This window comes from Acomys minous (assembly GCF_964271855.1).
Source record: "Acomys minous genome assembly, chromosome: 12".
Lineage (NCBI taxonomy): Eukaryota > Metazoa > Chordata > Mammalia > Rodentia > Muridae > Acomys > Acomys minous.
The window spans coordinates 1,511,113-1,521,416 of NC_140493.1; the positions used below are offsets into that span (position 1 = coordinate 1,511,113).

Sequence of the window (10,304 nt, forward strand, 5' to 3'; positions counted from 1 at the left end):
AGGCCAAAATGAAACAGACCTGAATAAAAGAGAGGCTGCTAACTTAAGTCAGTCTGTGTTTACATGAATTCAAACTGCAGAGCAAGCAGGTAACTTATATTGCTAATTCCACTGCATGGAAATAGCTCTGAGACTGGCTGAGACACGAATGTCTATGCACAGCCAAGGCTTCTTGTTGGTTACAGAATCTCCATGACTTATTATTGGATGCCATTCTTCCTATGGCATGAATGAAGATTTACAGGTGTCTTTCTTCCGCTCATACAAAGAGCCGAGAACCAGCCTTAACTGTTCTGGGCATCCTGCACACACAACACATGCATAGTTTTAGGGCTGTATGATGCTTGTGAGAAATTATATGTTTTCAGAATTAAAGAACCAGACACTGATGCTGGATCAGACCTGACAGGATCCATTCCTCCAGCATGCTGAGACGCTGACATCCTGCATCCTTCATGTTCCAGCCCCAAGTGCTTCGGTTGCTGTTCCCCATCAGAAAAAGACAGCTTCAAAGAAGGCTCCTGATCCCAATTGGTCCAGCATTTCAGACCGTCCCACACAGGACTTATATTAAGCCTGGGATTTCTCAACATTTAGAGACTGGACCACAAATACTATTCCTACCTTGTTTAACCATTTTCCCCCAATTTTATTTGGGTCCCTACATCAGTATTCTCTGCCCCAAAACAGCCTGAAGGAACTTTAAGAGAAAGACGCCCTGTTTCCCTTACGGGGGGTTGGGTAGGTTTTTGGTTGCTTTCTTGGCCTATAGATGTATATTGTCATTAAAAGGTGTGGAGATAGGGGTTGTAAAGAAGGGGGAGTGTAGAGATATGTAGGGACGACAGGACAAAAAGTGGATTATTGAATCTACTTCTCAACTTAAGGCCTTAATTGTTATTCACAAATACAGTTAATTTTAATTCATTGATATAGAATTTTGTATATTGACACAACATGGGTTTAATTTTGATACATTGAAATAGAATTCAAGTTTAACATCATTCTTCATACATTGTATTTCCACGCTAGTATGAGGTGTTGTACACATACAGCTCAACTAATACATAGTTTACTTCCAATACTCCGATAGTGTTATTGTAGGCTGTTTAAGATAATTAAGTAATTCAAATCAATTGTTGACCAATTCACGGTCATGTCACGGTCATAGAAATATACATGCTAGGTTTAACAGATATGATTCTATAGTTAAATAAGGTCTCCAGAAACCTCAGAGACGTATAGAATATGGCATTTTAAAATGTTTTTTTTATTATTTTTAAAGATTCTGTGACAGTAAGACAGGTTAACTCCTGGCAGCACCCAGCCTACCATAAGGAAGATGATGAGCATTGAAGAATCTCCTGTGGAGATGGCTTTGAGTGCGACAAAACAGCCACTGGACAAAAATGTCCTCGTTTCTCCCACAGACAAAATTCTACCTAACAACGGGCAAGCTCAGATGCAGACAGAGTCGACGGCCAGGCTCTGCCAAGACAGGGTAAGCAAGTCCTCAGCGGTTCCTGCCCCACAGATCCGTCTGCCAGATGTACTGGGCCAGGAGGCTGAAGATGATGCTCCCATGTTATAGAGTTTTGGGTGACCTTTCAGGCAGTAAACTGTCTCTGTCAATTTTTCATTTTGGAAGCTGCCAACCTGCACTTCCTGTTTACTTAGGTAGTTAAATTTATTCCTTCTCAAGTCTCTGATGGAGTTGAAGACCAGATAGTTTTTAAAATAAGCTTTGTTGTTTAAGAGTTAAGACGATACTTTTAGGTCTAGATAGATACTTTCAGGTTGATAGATATGAGCTTTTACAGATGTTGATTTACATTCAGAACTTTTTTTTTTTTCGGGACAGGGTTTCTCTGTGTAGCCTTGGCTGTCCTGGACTTGCTTCGTAGACCAGGCTGGTCTCGAACTCACAGCGAATCACCTGCCTCTGCCTCCCAAGTGCTGGGATTAAAGTTGTGCGCCACCACTGCCCAGCTCATTCAGAACTTTAGACTCACCAAGATAGAATAGATACTATTTTCTTCAAGGTTGCCAAATATCTGTCTATCTATCTATCTATCTATCTATCTATCTATCTATCTATCTATCTATCTACTATTATTTGCAGTGCTCTGCCTGCATGTACACCTGCAGGTCAGCAGAGGGCATCAGATCACATCACAGATGGTTGTGAGCCACCATGTGGTTGCTGGGAATTGAACTCAGGACCTCTGGAAGAGCAGTCAGTGCTCTTAACCGCTGAGCCATCTCTCCAGACCCACCAAACACCCCAAATATCTTTTGATTAGACATCATGTGTGTAAGTCTTACCTATTGGTTTTTATAGTTTTTTATAATTGTACTTGCTGTATATAAAAAGAATGGGGCTTTATATTTAGACAGAAAAGGGGAATTGTTGGAGGTTGGTCTGAAGTATTTTGATGCTAATTAGTAAAACACCATCCCACCTGGGCAGGGCAAGTGAGATAGGTGTGGCTAAGGTTCCCGGGTTTACACAGAGAGAATCTTGGGGAGAAGACGAAGGAGAAGAAAGAAGAGGAGAAGGGAGGAGGAGAAGAAGGCCGCCATGGGTAGCTGGAAGAGAAGCACATGGCCGGCGTGGATGGAGAATCCGGCCCAGGTGAAGAACATTAGCAAGTATTTGGAACTGTGGATGGGAGGTAGCTTGATAGAAAATATTAGAAGCAGATGGCGTGGGATTGGCGCAGGTATGGGTTACCTGCCCCACTATGGGAAGTAGTTTAGAGGATTAATGTCTGTCTTGCCCCAGGTTAACTAAGGCTATTTAAAATATAACAGGTGTCTGTGTATGTGTTGGTTGACTGCTAGCTGGGCATACTGATAATATTGATAATTAAAAACAACAACATGGGGCTGCCTATTAAGATCACCAAGAGAGGTTTTCAAATAATTCCCCTGAATCCTGGGGCCTCACCCTTGAACAACTGAGTTAGAATCTCTGAGTCTGAGGATTCAAGCCTCAGCAGTGCGTGTGCATGTGCATGTGTGTGTGCTTGAGTGTGCATGTGTGTGTATGCATGTGTGTGCATGCATGTGTGTGTGGTGTGTGTTGTCTCTCTGTGTAGTCCCACCTGGCCTTGAATTTGCTGTGACCTTCCAGTTTCTGCTTCCTCACCACAGAGATGTGTGCTGTGGTGGTATTGTGTGCTACAACACCTGGTTGGTATACTCTGACTTAGTGGCTGGCTGGTCAAGTTCAAGCAGGGAGCTGCACACACACACACACACACACACACACACACACACACACACACACAGAGAGAGAGAGAGAGAGAGAGAGAGAGAGAGAGAGAGAGAGAGAGAGAGAGACGGACACAGAGAGACAGAGACAGACAGACGGACGGATCACACACACACACACACACACACACACACACACACACACACACACACACACACACACACACACACGCCCCATACTCCAGAAAGAGCCTAGAGACCCGAGCCTCCTCCTACTTCAAGCTCCTGTCTCTGCAAACTGGGACAGGTCATGTGATGTCCGTGGACTTCAGTGTCCAGCTCTGATCCAGAGCCAATAACAGCTGCTGCCTCGCATACCTCACAGGATTGTAATGAGGATCAAATGCGTAAGAGCCCTGGGAACTGCGAACCCCTGTCTCTTCGGGGAGGGCTAAGCACGTCAGGTGCCTGGTCTCAGGTTTCTGGGATCAGCCTGATTCAGCTAGGAGTAGCACTCAGGTCCTGCCAGGGACTTTCAGCCTTAGCTTTGGGCCGGTTTGGCACCCCCGTTTGAGAAAACACACTCCACGCCAAACCTGCATATTTGGAAGACATTGAAGAGGGATGGGGCGAGGAAACCTCAGCTGCTCTTCCCACACAAATCTCAGGAAATACAGCTCATCTCTCCCCACAGATGAGTGTCCTGCAGAGGACCGCTGCAAGGGTGGGAAGACAGGGCAGTGGCTGGGAGGACAGAAAGAATCTGTGGGACAAAGGGTTGCTGGCTGTGTTTACTCAGGGGAGGCCTGTGTAAACAGTGTGAGTCACCGTTGGTCCATGCTGCAGAGAAGAAAGGGTTCTCTGAAAGTCAGAGCCGGGGCCTTCCTGCAGAACTTCCAGCTAACCTCTTAGGAAACTCGGACCTTGCTCAGGAACGGGAGGCCCTGTCTCTGCCCACGGATCACCCTCCCCTGACTCTTCTTGTCTCGGGGCCCGCACTGGGGACTGGGTGCTGATGCTACGGGCCGACATAGTGCTGTCCCCTGGGGCTCAAGAAGCCAAGGCCTCAAGTGGCGGCGTGACCTTTAGCTTTCCCACTCAGGACACCCTAAACACACTGCTTTCCTCAGGCAAACTCTTGTTTCAGTTGTGATCCTGACTGCGTCTCTCCTGACACTCCACTTCCAAGGCTCCTTTCCTGCTTCTCGCCGATGCCACCACTCAACCCCCTCTGACATGCTGTGTAATCCTTGCCATCTTTATTGGCCTTTCCCATCACCATAATGTAATTCCCACAGCCACACGGGCTCTTTTCTGTCTGTTGTGTCACAAGCATCAATAAGAGTGGCTGGTGTGTAACCGGTGCTACCACGCATGCTGAAAAAATGAGTGGAAACCTCTGTGTCTTTGGTCTCCAGCTGTGAGTCTTGTGAGGAAAAACTAACAGGCATTTTGTTTATTTATTTGTTTATTTCCAAGGCATCTTATTCACTGTGTATACACTGAAGCACAGCACAAGGCCTGGCCCAGAGTGGTCCTTCCCAGGTGTGTTTTTATGGTACCATTTTTATTAACTTGCTCCACAGACATGCTGGAGACTAAGACATCTCTAGTTACTGGAATATCCGGGTTCAGTAACTTTGTATTCCACACTGTAGCTGTTGGCAGCTGTTCAAACGGGTGAGGCAAGGCCTTACTTTGTAACCAGACCAGGTCCTGTCCAACTTCAGCCTGCAGAGAGGCAGGGTACACGCCCCCTTCCAAGATACATTGTTAAAGGAGGAACAATGAACTGAAGCAATTAAGGTGCAGAACTCTGAGCATAATCCTGCACATATAAAGCAAAATAAAATATTGGTATATGCCTGTCCTATTTAATTGTGGTAAATGAGTTCTGGGCAGCAGAGATGTGTTTTCAATTTTAGTTTCTTCTTTCCTTTTGGACTATATGTTAACTTCCATAATTTTTTAAAACTAAGAAAGACACATTATCTTCTCAATAGAGAGACTGTTATTTTTATTTTTAAATCATCTATTTATTTATTAGAGATAGGATCTCTCTATGTAGCACTGACTGTCATGAACTGGCTATGCAGACTAGGGTGGCCTCGAACTCATAGAGCTTGGCCTGCCTCTGTCTCCTGAATGCACCCTCCACCCCAACCCCGACTCAGATTGTTATTTTAGACCTGTGTTGTTTCCATTGCTTGGCCATTTAGCTCCAACACAAGCCCAGGACCGTGCCACAGGACTCCCACTCTTACTCGCGTGGATGCCTGCTTGCCTGCCTAGGAGCCGCCATGTGGATTTCTGCTTCCTCACTTCGGCTTTACCTGTTTTCACTGAGTATCAGAGCAGGGCCTGGGGGAACGTGTGTGTGTGTGTGTGTGTGTGTGTGTGTGTGTGTGTGTGTGTGTGTGTGTGTGTTCTATTTTCTTCTAAAGAGGGTGGGAATAGCCCAGGCTAGCTTTGAACTCACGATGTTCCTGCTTCTGCTTCCCAGGTGCTGGCATTAGAGGCCTGTGCCACCATGCCTGGCTTTGCTAAGTTCTTCCCTAGGTCCCCTTTTGAGACAGCAACTCGTATAGCTCAGGCTGGCTTCAAATTTGCTCTGTAGCAGATGAAAGCCTTGAATTCCTGATCCTCTTACCACTTCCAAGCTCTGGGGTTTTAGAAGTGGGCAACCACACTCAGCTTTGGTTTTTGTTTTGAAATTTGCTATATAGCCCAGCCTGGCCTTGAACTCATGATCCTCCTGCCTTACCCCAAGTCACATGTGCACACCACTGAGCCTGGCTTCTTCACCAGGTCTCTTGAGTGGGAGAGCTCACATTTTATTACCCTTTCACCTCTCCCTCCGACTGTCACGTCTCCTACTTCATCTTCTTTCAGGTGTTTTAAGCACTGAGACCCTTCCTCTCCCACTGCCCAAGTACACGTGCACAAGCAGGAAGACACAAAATGGCATCCGGTGACCTCTCAACTTTTATTGGTCCCTTAGTTCCCAGGGGTACCCGCCTTCTCGGCCTCAGTGCCTCAGAACTCTGGTGTCGTTGGTCTCAGACACCACTTTGCCATCCACGACCTTGCGGGTGGTTGTCCTCTGGATGGTTTGCATGCTGCTGTCCAGGGCATCACTGAGACTGTAACAATGAGCAAGCGTTGGTTACGAACAGCCCCACAGAGCGGAACGGAGACGGGGAATGTAGACACAGCTCTTTCTCCCTGGCCCCTTTCTTTACCTCCAAATTCAAGTCAGCTGTTTCTTCTAGAAAAGGGAAACTCAGTGCTGAACTTCAATACCCCCAAAACAACCAAGGGGCAGTGCTTAATCATTTTCTTTTCTTTTCTTTCTTTTAAAAAATTTTTTGAGACAGGGTCTCTCTGTGTAGGCCTGGCTGTCCTGGACTCACTCTGCAGACCAAGCTGGCCTCGAACTCACAGCTATCCACCTGCCTCTGCCTCCTGGTGCTGGGATTAAAGGCGTGCGCCACCACCGCCAGGCTAACTCAATTATTCTTGTCTTGTGAATGGGCTCTTGTAACTCAGTCTCATGGCTCAGTGACTATGGGACAAACAGACCTTGGGGCTCCCCGGAAGTGGAGAGACGACCCTCGCTTTGTGGTCAGGGGAGCACCACTCACCTGAAGTCTTCCCCATCTTCCAGCAAGCGGCGGTAGGTGGCAATCTCGGCCTCCAGCTTGACCTTGATGTTCAGCAGGGCCTCGTACTCCTGGGTCTGGCGCTGCCCCTCTGCCCGGGTTTGTGCCAGCTCCGACTCCAGCTGCAGGAGGATCCCGTTGAGGTGCTCCATCTGCGTGCTGTACCGGGCCTCCACGTCCGCAAGGTTGTTCGCCAAATTGACCTTCTGCAGGGCACAGAGAGATGGGAGGGTGAGGCCCCAGTCCTAGCCTGCTCAGCCTTTCATCCTCTGAAAGGTCTCCTGTCCGTCAAGTGCTGGGCTACAGTGTGGGAGTCACGGGAAATGCAAGGGGAAGTGGCTCATCTTTGGGTGGGGGGTGTCTCTTGATTGGGGGTGTGCAGAGGAGGGCTTAGGGATGAGAGAGTTGGGGCTGAGGCCACATGTCAGAGGGCGGGGTCTGAAAAAGCTGTAGCAGGCGACTGGAGAACTCTTACCTGATTTTCCACGGACTCCAGATCAATCTTCAAGGCCTGGAAAGTGCGTCTCAGCTCAGTGAGCGTGTTCTCAGCGTCTCTGCTTTCGGCAGACCTGGTGGTAACGATGGTGGTGCTCTCCTCTATCTGCAGGGTGGGGAGGGTCAGTCTGGACCCGCCGTCCTGGGCAGCCGCCCCCTCCCACCCTGGCAGCTGGTCTTTTCTCCCGCATACCTGCTGGGACCAGTACTTGTCCATTTCCTCGCGGTTCTTCTGAGCCAGCTCCTCATACTGAGCACGGATGTCCGCCATGATCTTGTTGAGGTCCTGAGATTTGGGGGCATCCACTTCCACGGTCAATCCAGAATTGGCAATCTGGGCTTCCAGACCTCGGACTTCCTGAAGAAGGGAGAGAAAAGGGGACGGGGTGGGTGGGGGCCGCTCAAGGTCAGAGTTCCAACCCAGCCTTGCATTACGATGAGCGTAATGGCGGCAGAGGATGGGGAAATCCCACGCATGTGCTCTCAAGCCTCGATCTGGGCTTCTGCTCGGGATGAGTTGAGCGGCCACTCCCTCACTGCCTGAACCTGTCACTCACAGGCGATTTTAACCTCCTCTTCCACAAATCTTACCTTAAACTTCTTCCAGAAGGCCCGCCATTACGCCCGTCAGCCCCTGCTCCTAAGACTGGCTCCTTATCCTTCACAGTCTATTTTCTTCTGTGTAGTAAGACGGCTTGGCACTGAACTCTATGCTCCTGCCTCAGCTTTCCAAGTGGTAGGGCTGCTCGCCAGGCCTTAGTTCCCATTATCCTGGTCTCATATAGTATAACTTGAGTGAGCCATAGAACATGTGCTATCATAACAGATTAACAGCGCGGGCTGTTATTTCCATGCAAGTCTGGTTTGGGGGCAGCCTGGCCCTTGGCTCTCCCGGGCTTGGTCAGTGGCTCCACTTACCTCCTCGTGGTTTTTCTTCATGAACATCAGTTCCTCCTTGAGTGCTTCAATTTCCGTCTCCAGCTGCAGCCTTGTGATATTGGTGTCATCGACCACCTTTCGGAGCCCATGGATGTCGCTCTCCACGGACTGGCGCATGGCCAGCTCTGTCTCGTACCTGAAGGGGGAGTGGAGGCCATCAGCAGGCCCTGCCTGATCTAGAACCTTCTCAGCAGGTGCCACCTCCACGGACTAGCCTGTGCCCATCCTAAGCCACTGTTCTTGCCTACGAGGAGCAGTGTGCTTAACCTGGGCTGCTCACATGAACAGCTAACAAGACCAGTCAACGGGCCCAAACCTGAATGAGCCTCGGAACCAGCACCCTACTATCACACTGCCCCAGGAGCAGCTGGTTCTTGGCTGTGGGCCCCAGACTTACTTCACTCTGAAGTCGTCGGCAGCCAGACGAGCGTTGTCGATCTGCAGGACGATGCGGGCATTGTCCACAGAGTTCTCAAAGATCTGGGCATATTAAAGCAGAGAGCTGCTCTGATTGTGGTGTGGAGACATGTCTTTTTTTTTTTTTTTAAGAGATTTATGTATTTACTCACTTTACATCCCGAATGCAGCCCCCTCCTCTCTCTCCTCCTGGTCCCACCCTCTCATGAGGTAACGCGGCTTACATTTCAGTGAATCCACCCCAGTCCCAGGAACTGCCAGAGCCAGCGCTCCCACCTGTGCCTCCCGTCCTGGCACCTTGCCCCTCTGCCTGAGCCTGCACTATCTGGACTGCCCGCAATTGAGCAGCTTCCAACAAGGTTTCTCTGATCCTCTCCTGGTACTTTCTCCCTGTGCACCTGCTTACTACCCTCCTCCCTCCCCCCGCCCCCCCCCCCCCGTGGCCCCTCCTACAGGTAGGCTCCTGTTTACTCCTAGGTGACTCAGCCTTAGCCATATCCGCTTAACCCTCTAGCCGACCCTGCTGGAAAAGGAGTGCGTGTCTAGGGTCCACTTTATGACCAGCCAGCCCCCTCCCTTTTTTTTTTTTCTGGAGAGGCTTTTAATCCTGTTACCTTCCCACTGCACCCCTTGCGGGAAGCCGGCTCCCACGTGTAGCCGCTACCCTTGGAATTCCTACAGGTTGTGGGTAGGGATCCAAAGTGTTCCTAACGCCGTCCCACAGAACGGGGAAATGGGATGAATGCGGAAAGAGTGGAAGGGGCCCGAGCTGGGGGGAGGGGGGAAGGGGCGCACTGGATGGCCCGAGCAGCCGGGGGCTAAGGCTCCTCCCTTCATACCCCTTACCTGAGCCTTCAGGTCTTCGATGGTCTTGAAATAGTGGCCCCAGTCTCTGACGCCCTGGGGCCCCTTCTTCTCCAGATGCTCCCGGATTTTGATCTCCAGCCTCCTGTTCTCAGTCTCCAGGCTCTTCACCTTGTCCAGGTAGCTGGCCAGGCGGTCGTTCAGGTCTTGCATGGCCTCCTTCTCGGTTTGGATGCTACCCATTCCCGCCGGGCCTGAGTACCCCGCGGAGCCACCCCAGACGCCCGTGGAACGGGACACGGAGATCCGGGAGCCGGAGCCCCCAGCGCCTGCGTAGACGCTGGCCGCGCTGCTGGCAGGCCGGACCCGTTGGCTGGGCGTCCGCACGGAGCCCAGGGACCGGTAGTTGGTGGAATAGGTGGTGGAACGAGTGGTGAAGCTCATCTTGGTCAGGAGAGGAGAGCAAAGCGAGAGAGACCAGGACAGGAGTTCGTCCGCGAAGGGTGGCCGTCCCGGATCTATTATATAGCTCAGGGAGGAGGTGGGGACCTCTGGAGCCGGCCCCGCCTCTGTCACTGGAGCCTTAGGCGCCAAGACCGGGCGAATCCTGTGACCTACCTGGTCGCAGCCTTTCTCGGTCAATACAGACGCCCGCAGTGTGCCGGCCCCCGCCCCCCCCCCCCGACCTAGGGAGCGCACAGAAAGAAGAGCAGGCGGTGTTAGCCCTTGAGATTCTGCTTTTAAGGCAGGAGATGCGTTTTAATACCCTTC

The 10,304-nt window shown here is 50.4% G+C and overlaps 1 protein-coding gene across 1 annotated transcript; it reads right to left on the reverse strand.

Moving 5' to 3' along the window:
• Positions 1 to 6,183: 6,183 nt before the first annotated feature.
• Positions 6,184 to 10,101, reverse strand: KRT18 (keratin 18). The gene is made up of 7 exons (XM_084749705.1): positions 9,576 to 10,101; positions 8,710 to 8,792; positions 8,292 to 8,448; positions 7,567 to 7,731; positions 7,354 to 7,479; positions 6,861 to 7,084; positions 6,184 to 6,359 (listed from the first exon to the last, which is right to left on the reverse strand). The coding sequence occupies exons 1-7, from the start codon at positions 9,975 to 9,977 to the stop codon at positions 6,245 to 6,247; spliced, it is 1,272 nt and encodes a 423-aa protein (XP_084605831.1). The 5' UTR covers positions 9,978 to 10,101; the 3' UTR covers positions 6,184 to 6,244.
• Between the last annotated feature and the right edge of the window lie 203 nt (positions 10,102 to 10,304).

Bases quoted from the DNA above. Each gene is read 5' to 3' on its own strand.
- KRT18 (XM_084749705.1), bottom strand. From the start codon at position 9,977: ATGAGCTTCACCACTCGTTCCACCACCTATTCCACCAACTACCGGTCC. The intron at 8,449-8,709 runs GTAAGTCTGGGG...CTCCCCCTTCAG, and splicing joins GCCGACGACTTCAGAGTGAA to GTACGAGACAGAGCTGGCCA. The intron at 7,085-7,353 runs GTAAGAGTTCTC...TGTGCCCTGCAG, and splicing joins TGGAGTCCGTGGAAAATCAG to AAGGTCAATTTGGCGAACAA.